This window comes from Petaurus breviceps, unplaced genomic scaffold, assembly GCF_028583685.1.
Source record: "Petaurus breviceps papuanus isolate PSGF00001 unplaced genomic scaffold, PetGlider_PUasm1.0 90994, whole genome shotgun sequence".
Classification (NCBI taxonomy): Eukaryota; Metazoa; Chordata; class Mammalia; order Diprotodontia; family Petauridae; genus Petaurus; species Petaurus breviceps.
Genome location: NW_027187393.1, coordinates 4389824 through 4411373, shown reverse-complemented (window position 1 = coordinate 4411373; position 21550 = coordinate 4389824). Strand labels below are relative to the sequence as shown.

The 21550-nt window shown below is 45.9% G+C and overlaps 1 protein-coding gene across 1 annotated transcript in view; it reads left to right on the top strand.

The window, feature by feature from the left end:
• Positions 1-21550, top strand: part of L3MBTL1 (L3MBTL histone methyl-lysine binding protein 1) — a 65696-nt gene that overhangs the window by 31613 nt on the left and 12533 nt on the right. Inside the window, exons 8-19 of the mRNA XM_069077651.1 lie at positions 2418-2509; positions 3171-3275; positions 5066-5201; positions 5513-5604; positions 6386-6537; positions 7802-7878; positions 8608-8693; positions 11581-11691; positions 14412-14526; positions 14849-14948; positions 15970-16167; positions 16345-16394. Of these exons, the coding sequence (XP_068933752.1) occupies positions 2418-2509; positions 3171-3275; positions 5066-5201; positions 5513-5604; positions 6386-6537; positions 7802-7878; positions 8608-8693; positions 11581-11691; positions 14412-14526; positions 14849-14948; positions 15970-16167; positions 16345-16394 (1314 nt within the window). The remainder of the gene's footprint in view (positions 1-2417; positions 2510-3170; positions 3276-5065; positions 5202-5512; positions 5605-6385; positions 6538-7801; positions 7879-8607; positions 8694-11580; positions 11692-14411; positions 14527-14848; positions 14949-15969; positions 16168-16344; positions 16395-21550) is intronic.

The window sequence follows — 21550 nt, the reverse complement described above, 5'->3', positions numbered from 1 at the left end:
CTCTCTCTCTCTCTCTCTCTCTCTCTCTCTCTCTCTCTCTCTCTCACTCATTCTTTTCAACCTTCTTTCTTCCCCCAGCAGGGTGTTTGCTCCTTCTTGGTTTTGATGGGTGAGCCTGGGAGGTCAGAGAAGTTTTGCTTAGGAGTCCAGTATGGTTCGAGGGAATTGAAGAGTGACTTCACTTGATGGCAGGATGAAAGAACAGTGAAGAGCTCTCTGCATCTCAGCAGCTGCAAAGAACTAGGGAAGCAGTGTGGTCTGCAAACACTGAGAGTGTGGATACCCTTTCAGAGGATCCATAAAATCAGAATTATTTTTAGTATTATAATAAAAATACTCCTCTCTTTTCCAACTACATAGCTGCATAAGTCTAGATTTTCTTCATTTACTTCAGCCAAAGCCACATAACACAAGAGACTGATTAAATGCAGAAGCAGATAGGAAAATCCAGCTGTCTTCTATTAGCCAGATATTAAGGAGATTTGCAAAAATGTCTGAAACAGTGCCACTCATATCACTAAATTCTTTTCATTTTGAAAAAAAGTTATTTCTCATTTTAAAAATATTAGTTATGTTCACAGTCAGTGGGTTTATTATTGTTATTTTTAATGATTAATAATTTAATAATTTATCACTTTAAATTTCTAATATGGGGGTGGCCAGGTAGCACAGCAAGTAAGATCACCGGCTCCAGTGTTGGGATGACCTGGGGATCGAATCCCGGGCTCAGATACTCAGCACCACACCCAGAAATAACTGGCCGTGTAACCTTGAGCAAGTTACTTAACCCCGATTGCTTTAAAAAAAAAAATTCTAATATGGTAAATATAGATAGATATAAACCACATAAACAAAAGTTCTTTGAGCTCCTCAGTAGTTTTCAGAAGTACAAAAGAGTCCTAAGACCAAAAAGTTTGGGAATCACTGACCTAGAGAAAGCTTATTTCTGGGCTTATTATACAGCAGAGACTTGGGTCTCTGAACAGACATGTGGAAGCAGTTTTATTAAACAGACATCTTCTTTGCAGTGGTATTTGTTGTAACGGAGAATCCCATTTTTTCATAAGGGACAATTTAGTAAGGAAAATTGGCTGCTGGAATTTTGAGGCTATGTCCAGAGAGTGTGGTATGAGTGGGATCTTGGGATTCTGCATTGTCAACTTCAGACAGTTCCTCATTCAGGGTCTTGACTATGACCTGGGTCTGAGAAATGGGAGTGACTCAAGCTGTTCATTCAAGACCCATCTTGTCTAAGTTCAGTGGGAATGAGATTCAGATTCATTCTTTAAATTGTATAGTGCTAGAGCATTGAAGACAGAACTTTTCAGGGAGGCTCCCTGGGGTTACCCAATGAGGACAAAGCTGCTTATATAAAAAAGAGACAGAGGGGGGCGGCTAGGTGGTGCAGTGACTAGAGCACCAAACTTGGAGTCAGGAAGACCTGAGTTCAAATCCTGCCTCAGACACTCAACACACTAGCAGTGTGACCTTGGGCAAGTCACTTAACCCCAATTGCCCTGCCTTCCCCCCTCCAAAAAAAAGACAAAAAAGAGGCAGAAGGGTAAAATAGGGGCCTAATTCAAGCCCAGATTTAGAACTATAGAATGTTTGGTATGAAGGGCCTTTGAAACAATCTTGTCCATCATTTTACTGCTAGGGAAATTGAGACCCAAAGAGAGAAAGTCATTTGCCTAGAGTACACAGTCCAGCAGTTTTCCTTCTGTCCTCCACTGTTCTCTAGTGTTGATTATCTCCAGTTTATCCTTTATGTATACTGTTTGTACCCCATTGTTTGCATATTGTCTCCTTGTGAACTCTGAGAGGAGGGCCTGTTTTGTTGCCTTTTTCCCCCACTTATGGTACTTAGTACAGTGCCTAGCAAATGGTAGATGCTTAGTATAAATGCTTGTTGACTAACTTTTCTCCCTCTTCCTTTTCTTTCCTATTTTGTTCTTCTTAACCCTAACTCCAATTCCCTTTCTTCCTTCTTTACCTATTCCTGGGGTCTGCTAACTTCACCCACTGGCACTGTTCAGCCCCTTCAGATTCACAGTGCCTCAGGGTCCTGTATCTGAAAGTTCTGGGCAAACAGAGCATCATAAACAGGAAGCTGGAAGGGAAGCTGGGAGTCTAGTTTAGTCTAATTCCTTCATTTTACATATAAGTAAGGCCTTAGGTGGTTAACTGATCATTTAAGTATCAGTGCCAGGTCCCTTGGACTCCAGAACCAGCCCTTATTTCATTCTCTGTCCTGGCAGATCAGAACCAGGTTGACATACCATCTCGTTTCCTATTGGCCAAACCGGGATCTAGCCAGGGCCCCTGTTATAGAGTCTAATGGAGCATTCAGAGGGAATTCTGAGCAGAGCAGGGAGTCAGGTGGCAGACCTCAGTGAGCAAGAATTCTATCCATGCAGGACCTGGTGAGGAAAAGAAGGATGGGTGGTCATGGGCCGTGTACCTGGAGGAGCAGAAGGCCATCGCTGCGCCACTGGATCTCTTTCATGATGTGAGTTCTAGAATGTCCATGTGGGATCCTACCTGACTTCCTACTTCAGAACTCAGGAGCCTGGGGAGGCCCACTGTGACATTAGTGATGTGCTTGATGGAGGAGACAGAAGGCCAGAGCTGGAGAAGAGAGGCAGGAAGGGCAAGGAGCCCCAGGTGTTGGCCATCTCCCTGACCCACCCCTGGGCTTCCTGTCCTTTAATTCCTGTGCTCTCCTACCTTGCTCCCTGATGTCTGTTTCTCAATCCATGAATATATTTGGTGGGGAAAAAGGCAGGTGACAGATGTCACCCATGTGCTAGCTCTTCACCCTGCCAAAGTCAGTGACCTCAGTCTCATTCCTAAGCAGCCAGCTCTCTCTCTCTCCCTTTTCATGTCTCTCTCTTTGCCTCTCTCTGTCTCTCTGTCTGTCTGTGTCTCTCTCTCTCTCTCTGTCTCTGTCTCTCTCTCTGCCTCTCCCTGTCTCTCTCTCTCTCTCTCTGTCTCTGACTCTGTCTCCTGGTTTTTCACAGAAGCATTATTCCCTGTACGCCTTTTTTCTCCCTCCCCCAACAGTGCTTAGCTAGGCCATGAGGTTGGGTCTCATCGACCCTCCCCTTCTGCCTCCCCAAGACCCTTACACTGGATCAGGGCTGTGCCTGCCCCTCCTTTTTATCTTGCAGTGCCAGGCTTTCCCTCAGAACAAGAATGGCTTCAAACTGGGCATGAAGCTGGAAGGAATAGACCCTCAGCACCCATCCATGTATTTCATCCTGACTGTGGTGGAGGTGAGTTGTGTGCAGTGTGCCACTAGTGGGGGGGAGACTCGGGAGCAGCCTTGGGATCCTCAGCTGAGCCTGGCACCAAACAATGAAGCTTTATAGGCCATGTGGTATGTGTAAGTGCTGCAGGTTTACAAAAGAGTGATGTCCTTTGGCTCTCCAGCTTATCTGGGAAGACCTCACTGATAGGGTTTGGGAAGGTACAAAGATAAAGAAGGAGTCCTTAGGGACAAAAGTACTGCGGCTGGAATACAAAGGGTATGTTTGGAGGATAGTTGCATAAAATGGTTTGTTCAAAGTTCAGGGTTTGTGTAGGACAGCCACAAGTGGGAAGAATAGGTTGGGGCTGGATCACAGAGGGCTCTCAATGCCATTATCATCACCAGACTGAGCAGGACTTGGACACAAGTCAAGAAGTGAGAGCCAAAAGCCAGTGGGGAATGCCTTACAGAGGGAAGGGGCTTTTCAGCTCAGCAGGATTATCTGAACCCTAGAGGCTACATCTGCCTCCTTCACAGAGGAGACAGATAATCTCAGAACTAAGGCCCCGGAAGTCCTAAGTGAAGAGGCCCTTCAGTGTCTGCCTTTTACCTCTCCAGACCCCCAGCCTTTGGTTAGGTCTTACTGGGGCACCCCTTCTTATAAGTGTGCGTTTGTCTGGTCTCCCTCCCATAGAATGCCAATCAGCAGGCATTTATTGGATGCCTCCTATGCCAAGTGCTGTGCTTGGTGCTGGGGATACAAAGGAAGGCAAAAGATTATTGCTGCCCTCAAGGAACTCACAGTCTAAGGTGGGGAGATAAAATGTAAACCACCACATCCAGGAGATATGCAGTGTAAATGGAGGACACAGGGAAGGCACTAGCAGTTGACTAGACTGAGAAAGGCCTTTTGTAAAAAGTGGCCTTTGTGCTGAGAATAAGAGCTCTCTGAGGGCAGAGACTGGTTCCTGTTTGTCTTGGTGCCCTCTGTGTCTGGCTCAGCGTCTGGTGCCTAGTGGGCACATGTGTTTTGACTGTCAAAAATAAATAAATTAAGTGATGGCCAGTGACAGAGCAGATGAATAACCAGATAAAGAAACTGAGGCCTAGGGTGTTTTAGCGACTTACCCAAGGTTACAGAGGCAGAAAGTATCTGAGGTGAGATTTGAACCCAGGCCCTGTGACTCCAGCATCAGTGCCCCTTTCAGTATAGTCAGTGATGGGTTTTGTGGTCGTTCAGGAGAATAGTGGTGTGGGGCAGAGGGAAGAGTCAGGAAAAAGACTGGGTTCTAACAACAGATGAATATACTGCACTCATTTGGGGACATGCTAAACTTGAGGTGCCAGATGGGCATCCAAGAGAAAGCCCATGGGAGCTGCTGGGGCTGACCTGGAACTTAGGGGAGAGTGATCAAGGATGGAGATTTAAAGCTGAAAGTCATCCCTGTAAATGGAGGAAATGATTCCACCAAGGGAGAGAGTTTAGAGTGAGATTGAAAACAGAGGGCCAGGGCGAAGTTCCCCAGGTCCTTCTTGTTCCCATTTTCCCACATCCCAGGCACAATCTAAATTCTATGCCTATGTCTTTGCATCCCCCTGTACCTAGCACAGTGCCTGGAACATAGTAGGTGCCTAATAAATGCTTGTTGAATGAATGAATGAGAGGAGAGGAGAACATGAAGGTGAAAAGGTATAGGAATTGGGAAGGAGAGGGACAGGAGAGAAGTCAAGGTTAGGCTGTTGGCCCCTGGCTCGGCCCCTGGCCTAATACTAGACTTTCTTTCCCTTGAGCTCTTATGTCTCCCCTCCTGCTAGGTTTGTGGGTACCGAATGCGTCTGCACTTTGATGGATACTCTGAATGCCATGACTTCTGGCTCAATGCAGATTCCCCCAACATCCACCCCGCTGGCTGGTTTGAGAAGACTGGACATAGACTACAGCCCCCCAAAGGTAAGGCTTGGCCGAGGCTGGCGCCAGACCAGGATGGGCTGGTGAATGTGTCTGCCCTAACCCTCCACTCCTTCCTTAGCCCACCACTTCTCTCCCCACCCACTCCCTGCATGGCCACCGAGTCCTGGAGGAAGGGGGCGGGCTTGGTGTTCCTTGGCAGGAGAGAGGCTCCTGAACTTCTCCTGGGGCTGGAGGCAGGTGCCCTACTTGACTGCTGGGGTCTGTCCCTTTCATGCTCCCCTGTCCCCCAAGGACCAAGCCATGCCCCAGCTTCCATACCCTGCTCTGTTTGTTCCCCCTGAGGGGACTAGGTTACAAGGAGGAGGAGTTCAGTTGGAGCAACTACCTTCGAAGCACCAAGGCCCAGGCTGCCCCCAAGCACCTGTTTTCCAGTCATAGCAACGTAAGTGACTAAGTCCCCATCCCCCCGCCCATGCCAGGAGAGGGACTCCCTCTTCTTTTTCCTTTAGACCAGGGAAATGACAACTTCATGCCCAAGCTTGAGTGACTTTCAACAGTCACTTATCTTAGCTGAGCTTCCAGTTTCTCATCTATAAAATGTAGGAGTCAGCTCTAGACTCCTAAGTCAAGAGTCCTGCCCTTCTCTTGGATCAGGGAAGTGAGTGATTTCTTCTCCCTACGTAGGCAAAAAGGATACACCCTTCTCTGGTCCAGAATGAGGGAGTGTGCTATCTTGGTTTCAGGGAAGTGGTGGGAGCCACACAGTTCTATTCTGGGTAGGGAAGTTAATCATATATTCCTGGTTCCATTCCCTAGGGCATTCTCCTTGTGCCCTTCCTCAGTTTCCCTGATGAATGCTATGTACTGGCCTGTCATCCAGCTCAATTCCTCAGACCAGCTCCCTCTGAAGGAGCTTTGCAAGAGTGAAAGTGAATTGAGAAACCTAGAGAATGTAAGCTCTTTGAGGGTAGGAACTATTTTTGGTTTTGTATTCTCAGTGTCTAGTATAGTAAGTTCTTAAAATTTTTTAAATTGAATCAGATTGAGGGCTTAGCACCAAATTTACCCCTTTTTCCTCAAACTTCTCCTTCTTCCCCAAGTGTGACCTTGAGGCTACTTACTATCTCTTCTTTTTCACTGGACTCAAGAGTAGGACAGTGGCTTTGGGCAGGGACAGAGGCCTTAGTTTGGTCTGTGACAGAGGGGCTCACATTCCCCTACAGAGCTCAGTGCCCATGGGCTTCCAGGTGGGCATGAAGCTGGAGGCTGTGGACCGCATGAACCCCTCACTCATCTGTGTGGCCAGTGTCACCGACGTGGTGAACGGGCGTTTCTTGGTGCACTTTGACAACTGGGATGACACTTATGATTACTGGTAATGGGAGCAGTTCTGGTGTGCAGGGGCTGGGGTGGTTGAAGAACTGGGGGAGTGGAGGGACAGAACAAAAGAAACAGGTGCTGTCTTAGCCTAAGACTTCCATGCCAACCCTCAATATTCCCCTCCTTACGTAAAGTGAAAGAAATGCTGACTAACTCTGGAGTCAGAGGGCTTGAATTCAGATCCTGTCTGTCTCTACCACATGCTTCCTGTGGACCCAAGTCCTTTTTCAGTCTCAGTTTCTTCACCTGTAAAATGAGGGAGTGGGACTAGATGACCTCTGAGGCCTCTCCCAGCTCTAAATTTATGATCCAAGGATAGAAAATCTCTTCCAACACTCAATCTACAATCCTTTAGCCAGAGTATTAGCACCACCTTTATGACCTCCAGCCCCTGCACTTCTTACCAAGGTTATCAGGACTCTGGGACCACTGTGGGCAAGGAGACCTCAAGACCAAATAGAATTGAATCTCCCTTTTCTGCCCCTCATGTCAGGGGCGCCAGGAGGTGACTAGACTCTCTAAGACCAGGCCACTGTAGGTTCCTTGCCCCTTTCTTTCTACCCCTTCATCCCCACCTCTTCCTCTTTATCTCCTTCACTCCATTCTTTCTTTGTTCCTCTCTCCTTTTTGCTACCTCTTTTCTAATAGACCTGGACACTCAAGAGTGGAGAGTGTCTCAAGGCCTTAGCAGAGCAGGGCTAATGGGAGGGAGGGAGAAAATTCCACTAAGACCAAGAGGAGAAAAGATGGAAAGAAGAAAAATGTGGGGGCTGGGAGAGGGGTGTTCTACCTTGTAACCTATGGTAAGGGGGTGCAGGGGTTCACTGATTAGATTCCCAATTAGGCCACAAACAAAAGACCAAGCTTCCTCATCTTCCACCAGCTAACATTTTAAATAGAGAGCATCATCCAATTGTTTTTTTTAACTTGAGGGGAAAAAAAATCAAATGTCACCTTGTGTTATTTTAAAGTTGACGTAATGCTTTCTAATTAATCAGATAATTTTATCTGAAAAGCACCTCGAGGTTAAGACAAATTAATTATTTAAAACATAATTTCCACTGAGACAAGATTATGCTATTCAAATTTTTCCATAACCATCTGCTTTTTAAAAACTCTGTCATTAACATTTTCAGCATTAAAGGGACTTTTAAAAAATAATAAGCTAGAGCTATTTGATCACTGAAACCCTGCCCCTCATAAGAAGACTCAGAGTCTGAGAGCTGCACTCTGAATGTTGAGATCTCCTTGTGTTTCAGGTGTGACCCCAGCAGTCCTTACATCCACCCTGTTGGCTGGTGCCAGAAGCAAGGAAAACCCCTCACCCCTCCACAAGGTGACCTGGCTGATCCCCTTCCCCCATGCTCCATCCTTCCCTTCTGTCCCCCTCTTTCAATTATGAGAGACACTGGTGGGAGGGACGGTCTTTCTCAGTCTATGGGCACCACCCACCTTGTTACCTTGTTTTGGGGGAGAAGAGCCCTTCAGACCCTTCCAAGAGACTGTAGGGAAGGTCCCCAGGATTCCAGTCAAAAAGACATGTGCCTCACACTACCACTGAGCAAAGTGGGTTGAGATCAAGTAATTCAGGCTTTCCTAGAAATCATTCCTTTTCAGTATCTCTAGGGAAAAAATCAGGAAAGGGAGACAAGTAGGGTGGTAGAGCCAGAGGAGCAAATCTCAAAGGGGAAATAGAGAAAGATTTGGAAATGACCCTCCGGGATCTTTGGGTGGATAAAACAGATCATTCCAAGTCTCCTCCCACTCAGCACTCCCTGCCTGCCTCAGTGGCCAGGATTCTGAAGGGTCCAAGAGCCTTGGAGCCAGGAGATGACAGCTGGGGGCTTGTTTTTCCCTTTGGCTAGGGATTCTTCAGCCCTTTCCCATTTGGGTACCCTAGGAACTGAGGCCCAGGATGTATTCATGCAGGAGCTACTCAGTGTAGCCCCTGATCCATTGACTGATTGATTGATTGATTCATTCATTCATTCATACCTGAGAACTGGGGACACCCAACCCTCCCAAACCACCACCCCTCATAGCTTGTTCCCCTCTTCCCCTATAGATTATCCAGATCCTGATAGTTTCTGCTGGGAAAAGTACCTAGAGGAGACTGGAACCTCTGCTGTCCCTTCCTGGGCCTTTAAAGTGGTAAGTGCTATGGGAGGAGCAGTCATGGTAACGAGGCCTGACAAAGGACTGCTTTCAGTGATGTGAAGGGCCGTGGGAAAGGTCCAGAGAGGGAGCTGGACCTCACTGACCTGCAGTCTATTTCCATGACACCAGTGTGGTACAAAAGAAAGCATTGGATTTGGAGTTGGAAGACCTGGGTTAAAATCCTGTGTTACCTTGGATGAGTCAGTTAACCTCTCTGAACCTCTCTTTCCTCACCTGTAAAATGAGAAAGTTGGACCAGATGGCCTTTAAGGACATTTCCAGCTCTCTCCCAGTAGTCCTAGATGATGCTTACCTTTTACCCCAGGGCTTTGACCTTGAACCACTCTGGATTTCTTTGTTATATTTTATATTTACTTTTCTGAGTACCTGTTGTATTCCCAATAGGAAGTAAGGTCCTTGAGAGAGGGAAAAATTTCATTTTTGTCTTTGAATATCCAGAATCTAGCAGTCAGTCAACAAGCATTAAGCACCTATTATATGCCTGGCACTAGGGATTCCAAGAAAGGCAAAAAACAGTCCCTGCCCTCAAAGAGCTCATAGTCTAATGGACCAGCACACAGTAGGCGTTTAATAAATGCTGGCTAAAATGAATGGATGAGGTAATCAGTCCCAACTAAGGGTCACCTACCCTGGGTCCTTTCTGACTTGGCCCCCTGGAATCGGATCCAATTCAATTCAACAAGAACTTATTAAGTTCTTAATATGTACAAGGTATTGTTCTGGAGTCTACAAAGACAGTAACAACCAATAGACCCTGTCCTAAAATTCTCCTGGGAGATACAACCTATAAAGTGATAAATAAATATAAGATACTTGATATATTTTGGATATAGGATAGGAGGGAAGCAGTACTGATCACTAGGAGGGCAGGGAGGGCTTCCTGTAAGAGGTGGCACCTGAGCTAAACCTTGAAGGAAGATTAGCTGCATTTGCCCCCCCCCCCCTTCTGATGTTACTGTTGCTGCCTCCATATCTTTATTTTTTTGCTTTTTGGAGGGGCAATTGGGGTTAAGTGACTTGCCCAAAATCACACTGCTACTAAGTGTTAAGTATCTGAGGTCACATTTGAACTCAGGTCCTCCTGAATCCAGGGCTGGTGCTCTATTCACTGCGCCACCTAGTGACCAGGTGCAGCACCTACTTCTTTCCCTTCGCCTCCCCCCACCACCATTCACTCCAAGCCACAAGAGTGTATAGTTTCAGGGGTGGGGAACCTGTGGCCTCAAGGTCACATGTGGCCCTTTAGGTCCTCAGGTACAGGCCCTTTGACTGAATCCAAACTTCACACAACAAATCACTTTAATCAGAGGGCCACATGTGACCTTGAGGCCATGCCCCTGCCAGCCTTCTAGGTTTTATCTGCAAAGACAAAATTCAAATTCAGAATTAATATACCAGAGTAAGGTGGCTAGAACTGCAAATAAAACTACCCAGTCCCAAACTGGATAGCATTTCACTGCCAAATTTTTCTATTGAGGGACAGTTATCCATTCCTTGCTTGGCCCAAACAATTCCCTCCCGGGTTGGAGTGTCCACATTCTCAGTCATCCTAATGAGAAGCAAAGTAGGAAAGTGGGGAAAATCCCAGTTTGGGAGTCAGGAAGTCTGAGGATGAATCCTAGCTCAGTGTAATGGAAGGAATTCTATATTTGCAGCCAGGAAAAACCTGAATTTAAATCTTGCCTTTGAGCCTTATTAGTTGAATAATCATGAACTAGCCCTTAACCTCTCTGAAGTTTATTCAATTTTATCATATGTAAAATGGAGTGATAATACTTGTGGTCCTAACCTACTGGGGCTACTGGGGTTGTTGTGAGATTCAAATGAGTTAATGTTATTAATTTGCCCTATTCTTCCCCATCCTTAAATTAGTTGATAGTTAATGTTATTTTTATTTATTATCATGAACATGGCCTTGAGTAAGTCACAACCTCTCTGGGCCATCTATAAAATCTAAGTTTTATAATTAAATGAGAATGAGGTTTCTTATTTCATAATCTGCCCACCCCCCTTATTGTGGCATGCCCACCTAGATACTCAAGCCCATCAGTCCATTCTATAACTGCAGGCTTATTCTTAGGCATTCAGGAAACTTCCTCATTCCTTAATGGAAGGTGGTGTTCCACCCATGTTCATTTTTAACTGGACACTACCTAACTATGAGCCACCCCCAACCAAGAGAAAAATAAAGGAAATACAAAATAAGTATGATGTTTCCATGCCCTCAGAAATCAGAATGATTCAACTAGGCTCTCCAGTTGCCTCTAATATTCGCAAAATGCAGACTCCCATGTGGAAGAGGGATCATACTGCTTCAGCTTGGCTCCCAGTTGTGGACCAAGAACTGATGAGGTGGAAATAGGGGGAGGTAGATTTGGCCTCTTTTAAAGAACTTCCTCATATTTAGAATTGTCCCCAAAAAGAATGTTCTGGCCCCCTGTCAGGGGAGGTGTTGAGACAGAATGACTGCCTGTATAAAGGAGACTCTTTCACTGGGTAGGAGGTTAGACCAAATGAGTGATCTTCCAGCTCAGAGTCAATGACCCAGGCGCTGGATTTTCTCCAGAGCCATTCCCACATTCTCTCTTCTCACACTGCAAGGCATACAATTGTACACATAGCTGCCTATAGAGACCTAAAGGGAATACCTCTGTGAGGTCTGGCCTCTCCTTTGAGGGGCTCAGAGTACTTGTGTTGTCAGCTGTCCTGCTGGAGCACCTGCAGGGGTGGGGTGGGGCATGGGAGAACAGCAGAATGGACAGAGCCAGTCAGACACCCTAAGGTTTGGTGGCTCCATCAGAGACCTGTGCTGGAACTCTGCCGAGCCGGGCCCTCAGCCTGATGACCTGTCCCCCTGCAGCGACCACCCCATGGCTTCCTCATCAATATGAAACTTGAAGCTGTGGACCGAAGAAGCCCAGCTCTGATCCGAGTGGCCAGCGTGGAGGATGTGGAAGACCACAGGATAAAGGTGGCACTAGGGACTGGGAAAGGAGAGTAGGCTGATTGGGTGGGGGTCTTGATTTTGTTCCCCAGACTCTGTCCTGGCCTGCACTTCAAGGCAAGTCAAAAATCATTTACTAAGTGTCTACCATGTGCAAGTCACTGTGCCTGGTGCTAGAAACACAAAGATAGAGTACAGAGTTTTCAAGGAGTTTATAATCTGATGGGGAAGGTGGTAGTCAGGAAGAGAACGTGTATAAAAATAATTGAAACTGGGAGAGTAAGAGGGGGGGAAAAAGAAAGTTATAAGCAAAGTACTCTGGGAAATTTGAAGGGGGATAGAATTTTCACCTGATGGGCAAGGAAGGCTTCGTGAAAGAGGTGGTAACAGAGTTGGGCCTTGAGGTAAAAGAGGAAATTTAGTGGCTAGAGCTAGAAGTGGGATGGGTAATGTGAGCCTTCATTCCAGGCGTATGGAGTATGGTATGAGAAAGCATGAAGATGAGAGAGGACAGAATGAGAACAGTGAACAGAGGAAAAGAGAGTTTATATAAGATGATTGGAATATAGATTACCTGAAAGAAAATAGTAGGGTCTGGATGGGTGAGTTGGCTCCAGATGAGGGGAAAAGGGGAGATCAAAATGAATGACCTAAATTTTTTTTTTGTAAAGTATGAAGAGGACCTTAGGTAAGGAGGTAGGGGATGCTGCTGAAAGCTTGAGGAGAGATGAGAAGGTTTGGAATAACCATTGTGGAGAGTAGGATAGAGAATAATTAGGGGGGAATAAAAAAAATGCATTGCCTTGCTACAGTGAGGGCCAAGTTGAGATGAGATAGCATAATGTTGTAGCAGAGCCAGTCCACAAGGTTATGAGATTGCTCTCACTCTGTCCAGTAGCTAGGTTGGTGCAGTACATAAAGCAATGGGTCTGGAGTCAGGAAGACCTGAGTTCAAATCCAGCCTCAGGTACTTACTAGCTGTGTGAACCTGGGCAAGTCACTTAACCCTGATTGCCTACAAACAAACAAAAATAATAGCACCTGCCTCTCAGGACTGTTGTGAAGATTAAAAAAGATAACATTTTAAAAGTGTTTAGCACAGTATCTGACTGGTAATAGACTCTTGATGAATGTTTGGCCCCTTCCTCTTACTTTATAAAAATGAATAAAGTACATAGATGGTAGGAGTGATCTAGGGTTGATGGTAAAACAAGGGACCAAGGGATTTGTAGAGGACAGTATAGAGATGAACTGATTCATCAGAAGGTCAAAGTCGAGAAGGAAGAAGAGTATCATTAGAGCAGAGGAGACAACCTGACAAAATGCTGAGGGGTGCAGAAATTACAGAAGATGGGGAGACAAAGATGGGCTTAGGAAGAATAAGGCATAGGAAGAGATGGAATGATCAGATAAAAGAATGCAAAGGTCTTGATCACTGAGTGGAACACTTTTGGGTGATGGCAAGGTCAAGAGTATGGTCTGTGTGCCGCTGAGGTGGAATGGAAGAGTAAGGATGGCAGTAGGATCAATGGAGGAACTGAGAAGTTAGGATATTGGGGAGAACTCAGCATGTAAGTTGGGCATTATTAGGATGGGGGTTGGTGTGGAGAGAGAGTCTGTGAGCCAGACACTGAACTCATTGGCAGAGAAGGGAGCTGTCATGGGGCAGGGAGAGAAATAACAACCACCGGGGTCTGAGTTGGAGGATAAATTTAGATACAGTGAGGGGAGGTTGTTGAGGGATGATGGCATTCAAGGAAGAGTCAGGTAAGGGCAATGGGGAGCCAGGAACATAGCTACCCTAGCTTCAGGTTCAGTGAGTTGGGAGTATGAGAGGAGGTCCAACCAATACTGGAAAGGAAGGTCAGGGATATGAGAGCCAGGAGATGGATGGAACATGAGAGGAAAAAGTTTCACGTGAAGGAGTTGGTTCATTATAGAGCAGGAATTCCAGAGGGCACCATAGAAGGATTGAGCAGATATGAAGTGCAATGCTAGCAGGGTGGGTTGAAGTAGATGAAGATTAGAGGGCCTGTACGCCCAAGGGAGGATTGTTTTCAAATACAAGAAACTAGGTTAATAGTGGAGTCAGAGACAGAACTAGGGAGGTCAGAGGGAGAAGGTTTGGAAGGAAAGGTAACTCTAGCTTGGGATAGGTTGAGTTTTATGTGCAGGTGGGGCATCTAGGTGAAATACCCTTGATGCAGTTAGAGATGTGGGTCTTTGATTCGGAAGAGAGGTCAGGACTGGAGATAAAGTCACTTTCATAAAGGTGATAGTTCAAGGTATGACAGTGACTGAGCTCAACAAAGGAGCAAATGTAAGGATAGAAGAGAAAAGAGCCAAGGCTGCTGCCTGGGATCCCTTCACCCCCTGAACTTCTCTTGTCAGACAGAGTCCTTCTCCCAGGGCGCCCCTTTATTCTAAGACTTTGTGGGGATCTCCCCATTAAATTGGTGGGGTTGAGTCAGAGATCAGAAAGGGAATCTGCATCCCGTTCAAGGTGAGTCCCTGTAGGATAGTTAGAAAGTTTCAGATGAAGAATCAGAGGGAGAAATGTCATGCAGTTCCCCTCTGTCGCCCTGTGGGGGTGGTGGGCTTCCTCACTGGATCTCTGGGGCCCTGCTGCAAAACTCCCTCTAGCTCTCTCTATCTCTGCCCACCCTACAATGTAGGCATCTGGGGGAGGGAGGAGTTCCTGGTGGTGGCCTTGGGGGAGTTGGAGCCTGGTTGCTTTGCTTCCTCAGATCCACTTTGATGGCTGGAGTCATGCCTACGACTTCTGGATTGATTCTGACCATCCTGACATACACCCTGTGGGCTGGTGCTCCAAGACTGGCCATCCCCTACAGCCCCCACTCAGTATGTACCTGTCTTCCCCCCAAGGTCCCCTGGGCACATACCCCTGACTGTGCATACCCTACCCAGCAGAGACCTGGAGACACTCTTTGCATCTCTCTCCCTTAGTACATATCCCTTCCCTCCATTTTATGGCGTCCTGACACTTTCTCCTCAACAGCCCCACTCTCCCTGGGTTTGGGGAACAGGGAAAGGGATGATGTAGATGAAGAGGCAGGAGCTTTCAGAAGCTAAGTAATTGTGTCATCCTCAGCCTTAACCTGGGGGAGGCAGCCCCAGAAACCTGGGCTGACTTGACCCTTTTTTCCTGGTCTCTCTTCTCTAGGACCCAGAGAACCCAGCTCTTCCTCTCCTGGGGGCTGCCCTCCACTAAGCTGTAAGAGCCCACCCCATGTTAAGACCTCCAAGTACAGTTTTCACCACAGGTGGGTGGGTGAGTGAGTAAACACACCTGTCCCCTTCCTCCTGCCCTGGATGACCATTCTCTGCCATAGGGCACATTCCTGAGTTATGGTAGACACCTATATGTATACCCATATATGAGAAGTCCAAACTTAACCACAGGGTGCTAGGTGGGCAGCTGAGACTGACCTCTGCTGAGTAAGGTGATCCCATCTTCCTTTTCCCCAAACTCTGCTGCTAGCCTCTCCCTGGGGCGCCTATGAGGGAGACAGGGCATCTCCTGGGTATTGGGAAGAATTTTTGGACTCCAGAAGACTTGATGAGCTTCTGAAGAGGATTTGAAAGTGAAATGACAAGAAGAAGAAGATGCTCAAAGAGTACCACTGAAAATAAACACTAAAGGAAAATGACATAGATTGGGGACTCCTCAAATCAAATCTGCAGTACGGTGTTTGGTTCTAGGCATCATGTTTTATGAAGTATATTAACAAACTGAGCTCCCAGAGATGGTGCCTAGAATGGAAATCATGTCCTGTGGAGAGGAATCAAAGGAACCAGGGATGTTTAACCTGAAAAAGAGAAGACTTAGAGGAGACATGATGGCACGTTGGCTTCCAATATCTGAAGAACTGTCGTGGAAGACAGAACAAGTGAATTCTGTTTTCACCTCAAAGTAGAAGTAGAACTAATGGACAGAAACCACCAAGAAGCAAATTTTGGTTCAAAATAAAGGCAAACTTGATGACAGTCAATTCTAATGGGGAAGACAACACATAAAAAGAAGTTGAAAGGAGGCATGATGGAGAAAGAAGGCTGGAGAGTCAGGCATGGGGCCTAGAGAGGAAAGAAGGGATGAACATGGCTGGCCTCCCTAAAATGGAGGTTCTGGGAGGGAAAGACCAGTCAGCAGAAGGGGCCACAGAGACATCCAGGAGTTGTATCTATGCAGAAGACTCAGGGGGTACTCAGGCCTGGGCATCCAGGAAGCAGGATCCAGTCCCAAGACTTCTAGTCACTTTGGTTGTGTCTCCTTTCCCTTCCCAGGAAGTGCCCCACACCTGGCTGTGATGGCTCTGGCCACGTCACTGGGAAGTTCACGGCCCATCATTGCCTCTCAGGCTGCCCACTGGCCGAGAGGAACCAGGGCCGAGTGAAAGCTGAGCTGTCGGACACTGAGGCCTCTGCGCGCAAGAGGAACCTCATTGGCTTTGCCCCCAGGAAGAAATCCCGACACCATGGCCGGTAGGAACAGGCCCCCAGCTCCCAGGGCTGGGGGCTGGGTAAGGGGTGTTTTCTCTGGGGGAGAGAAAGGTCCTGTGAGAAAGGCCCAGGGGGTCATGGGGATCTAGATCATCACAACAACAGCAACAAAGCCTGTTGGACCCATAACTTCCATGGCCTTTCTCTGTTTCTCTTTAGGATTGGGCGCCCTCCAAAGTACCGGAAAATCCAGCAGGATGATTTCCCGGGTAAGTGCCCAGGAGCTTTCCTGGCATGGAGCAACCATGTTTTCTACCAATTCTAGCAGCTTCTTGGCTTGTCCTTTGTCTTGGTGTCTCCACCCCTGCCTAACCCAGCCTAGGACTCTGCATTCAGTAGATGCTAAATTAATGTTTGCCGGATGAATGAATAAAGCCAAAGAAAACAGGAGGTGCCTGGGGGGGATTCTTGTCTGAGCAACTTCTAGTCCATCTACAATCCCTTCCAAATGGTCTCTCCTTTTCCATTCCTTTGCTTGCTGTGTAGAGACTTCTTCCTGAGAGAGGGAGAGATGCTGCTTGATGCTACATTTAATAAGCTGAAGAGGGCTGTTTGGGATTGTGCCCTTGCTGGTCTTCAGTGATCAGCCTGCTAGTGCAGACATCCATTCTTTGACAATGGCTTTACCCTACTTCATCAGCGAGAGGTGATTGTGAGCAATGCTGAGAGGCAGAAAGGACTCGTTAGGTCCATAACCATTGCATAATTACAATGGAGCCAAGGGTACGGAGGGAGATTTGAACATTTTGATCCTAAGAGCCTGTGAAAGAAACCACTAACTCATTAGGGGTTTAGATAAGGAGTAATCACTATGAGGTCATGCATATGAGTGACTTCACAGAAGAAATGGGATATAAGCTGGACCTCGAGGGAGGATCTGGAATAAGGAAAAAGAAGGAAAAGGACATGAGGGGTATGCAGGCAAGGCAAAAATTGCATGAGCAAAACTGAAAACAAGCTTATTGTGTTCATTGTACAATGTGAAGGCTACATCTGAGACTTCTTGATAGAGTAAGGAGAAATATATTTGGACAGGTAGAAGGGGGCGGCCCAGCTTGTGGAGGTTGGGCTGGAGAGGCAAGATAAGTGTTTTCCCATGAGAGAAGCCAAGGCCAATGAAGGTTTCAGTGCGTGTTTCCGGCTCCTTGTTTGTTAAAGTTGGAAGTTCCCAGGGAGTGAAGAAGGAAGGAGACAGACATAGCAGCCCTTCAGGACAAATATAGAATGGAGAAGCAGAAAGATAGAAGGACTCCCTGGAAAGTGTCATCAGTTAACATCTGACTTCATCACTGTACCCAAGATGAGTAGCTACTTTGCAGTCCTTCCCTTGCATCCCAGACATGCAGAAAGCAGAGGCTGAGTTCCAGTGCAAGTGAGGGCAGTTTCCACTTCTGCCCTTTCTCTCCTTATCAGTATAAAGTGATGTACACTCCAGGGTTTCTCCCAAGCTGACTTTTGCCCTTTCTTCTCTACCACGTGGTCACGTGGGCCTGTGATGTGTTGAGGCTAGTCCCTTTATATCCTTGCCTTCTATCCAGCAGTTTTTCTTGATGCCTAGCCTGACTCCCTCTTGCTGCATTTTTGGCCTATTCCTCTCAGTGGGCACCTATATCAAGGGTGCAGTTACTCATGTGGAGTCAGCTCTGGGCAAACCCTGTCAGGTTACTCTAGCCACCAAAGGGAGGAGACAGAACAATGTGAATAATATATTTTTTTATAAAATTGCATTTCTGGGAACATCATCTAGTCTAGCCCCTTCATTCAAAACAGTTTACTTTGATTTGCCACTTTTATTATTTAGTTTGGTTTGATTTATTTTGTTTTTACATCATCTACATTTCCAAATATACCCTTCCCCTTTCACCCTGTTCCACAAAGCTAATGCATTGCCTACGTCTGATGGTATTGTTATTGCATTGTTACTTATCTGTTGTCCTTTTCTCCAAAAAATGGAAGGAGATACATTTTCTCCTGTCATCTCCAGGGCCAAGCTCAGCCATTATAAGTACAGAGCATTTGGTTTCATTTTTTTATTATTGTTATTTCCATTTACATTGTTGCAGTCATTGTACATGTTGTTTTCTGAGTGCTGCTTACTTCACTCTGCATCTGTTTGTACATTTCCTCATGTTTCTAAGAATTCTTCCTATTCCTTATTTCTTATAGCACAGTGTATTTCATGACTCCCATGCACTATAATTTCTATAGCCATTCTCTAGTTAAGCTCCTTATTTTGCAGAGCACAAAGGGGTGAGGTGCCTTACCCTTCGTATGACAAGTCAGTGGCAGAGCCCAAGACTTCTGCCTCCCTACTTGAACACTCTTCTTACCATTCTTTGCTGCCTTTTTTATGAAGTTGATGCTAATGACAGTGGGTTTCTTAATAGATCCCATTAATGATAGCTCCCATTTCTCTAGTACTTTGAAGTTCTTAAATTGTTTTGTAACAATCCTACAGATTATTTGGTACAGAGCTTATTCTCCCCATTCTACAGAAGGGGAAACTGAGATTCAGAGAGTTTAAGTGACTTGCCCATGGTCACACAGTAAGTATGAGTGGGAATTAGAATACAAATCTTTTAACTCCAATGTCAATGCACTTCCCTAACAAACTTCGATGTTTCTCATTTGTCCTTCTTTGGGCTTTGTTGTAGTGGACTCAACCCCAGAATTTTTCCTTTGGAAAGTGCCTTGGGAGGAAAGCAGTTGGGTAACCACCCATTTTCCATTTTCCCTGAGGTCAGAGCAAGAGGAAGTGGCCTCAAGATGCAGCTAGAGGGATGACAGGTAGACATGAGGAAGAAGCTGGCTATGATGTGTGAAATCCTGGCATGGGTTACTATGAAGCAGAGCTGTAACTAGGGTGGGGCAACTGAAGCTTTGTCCAGGACATCAAAATTTAGAGGGTGCTGACAACACCAGCCCTGGGCATGCTTCCTTCCCCCACCCCCAGCGACCACATCCCAGGTGAGCTCCCTGTACCCCACTCAGTCTACCCCCTTTATCCAGACTGAAAAATTGCCAGTAATGAATCTGCTATGAAGTAGAAAAGTTATAAAATATTTCTCTGGTGTTTTGTGAGAATAGTTTCTCCTGACTTCTTGAAGCTATCAGGACAGATAACGTGACTTGGAGAGCCTGGACAGAGATTTTGTCTGGTAGAAGCCCTTTCAGTAATGGGGAATGGACTCTGTTGACCTGAGTAAAGGAGCACAATGGGAAAACTTCCCTCAGTCTTGACCACAAGAAGATCCTTTGGGACCTTATAGAAGGCAGTGTCTATAGAAAAAATTGGGCCCCTGGTCAAAGGAGAGAGAGATGAATAGGGAATTGGAGAAACGATCGTAGAGGCAGGAGATGAAGATATGCAGTTTAGTAGGGGAAGAGGAGAAAGGAAAGAAGGCTGTGTGGCCCTGGGTAAGTCACTTAGCCCTAATTGTCTCCCCCAAAAAAATTTAAACCAGCCAAGACTCATGTATTTAAAAGCCACTTGATTTTTTATTTTTTTAATGAGATATTGGGGTGGCTAGGTGGCGCAGTGAGTAAAGCGCCGGCCCCGGAGTCAGGAGGACCTGAATTCGGTTCCGGCCTCAGACACTTAATACCCACACACACAAAAAAAAAACTAGTGTGTAACCTTGGGCAAGTTAACCCCAATTGCCCTCCAAAAAGGCAAAAAAATAAAAATGAGGTATTTTAGAATCTGCTTCTTAACTTAATACTAAACATAAAACTCAGTTCAGCGAATAAGGCCTATAATAAATAATATAAATTATAAATAATAAAAACGTAGTTCAGTTCTTTAACTAGTTAAAAGAGAAACAGAAAGTAGAATAAAGGAGAAAAGAATGAGGGGAAAGGTAAATTTCAGATTTAGAGATGAAAAGGAGCTTAATAGTCATCAAGTCCAACACCCTTATTTTACAGGTGGGGAAACTAAGGTCCAGAGAGTTGACATGACTTGCCAAAGTTGCACAACTCATAAATGACAGAACCAGTATTTGACACTGAGTCCAGTTCCAACATTCTTTCCACTGTAAAACACTGTCTCCAAGAGGGGCTTTGGAAAGGAAGGGATTGTTAGTCTTAGCTGGTACTGATATAAGTTAGTTATTTTTCACCCTGGCCTTTAACACGGTCCAAAGTAGATGGGACAGGAGTTGATGAGAGATCTGTGATTTTATGAGTTTAAAGAACCCCCATTGTAAGGAATCTTTCCCCAACAGCAGGCAACAACTGCCTATAGCTTAGCAGATAAGACCTAGCCAGGTCTATTGAGACACATAAAAATTAAATAACTTTCCCAGGTTCATGCCCACCAGATAAGTGCCAGAGGAGGTGAGCCCAGGCCTTCTTGACTAGGACAGTATTGTCTCTACACTTCTCTTATAAGCACACAATGGGCCCTAAATAATCTTGGAGTCCAGTGCTGGGCACACTGTAGACAGGGAATGCCTTGCACAATGCTGAATATCCAGTGGGTGCTAATTAAATGACTGAGGACATGACAGGGCCTCAAGTGTTTAAATAAAATGGATCTTAATATGTTTAGCACAGGGCTAGTCACACAGCAAACCCTCATAATTATTGTTCTCTTGGAAGAGGGAGTTTGGTGGATCAGAGAGGGATATAACAGTGAGATGTGGAATATAGGCTCCTCTCCATCAACCAACAATGAACAAGTTTTTATTATTGGCCCCTCCTCACCAGGCGCTGTGTTAGGTGCTAGGAATACAAATGACAAAGAATGAAACAGGTACTTAGATGCTAACTGGGGAGGCCACAGTGCATAGCTAAGTGTATGTAGAATAAATACAGGGAGGACCAAAAGTCATAATGCCCTTTTAAGCTATTAAACCCCTTGATGGCTTCAAGCTATTAGGTGTTAAAACTGCATTAAGATTTGGGGGATGAGGGGCAGCTAGGTGGTGCAGTGAGTAAGAGCGCCGGCCCCAGCAGGAGATCCAGGATTGGTTCTGGCCTCAGATACTTGTGACCCACACAAAATAACTGGTCGTGTAACCTTGAGCAAGTTACTTAACCCCAATTGCTTAAAAAAAAAAAGATTTGGGGGATACACAACAGCATAGATAAGTATGAATGCAAGGTAGGCTGGGAGGGAGAGCATTGGCAGTTGGGGGATTAGAAAAGGCTTTTATGTAGAAGTTGGTTCTTAAACATTTAAGCCATATCTTCTTTTTATTAAAAAAAAAATTATTGGGGCAGCTAGGTGGCACAGTGAATAGAGCACCAGCCCTGGAGTCAGGAAGACTTGACTTCAAATCCGGCCTCAGACACTTAACACAAAACTAGCCTTGTGACCTTGGGCAAGTCACTTAACCCCAATTGCTCTACCTTCCCCCCT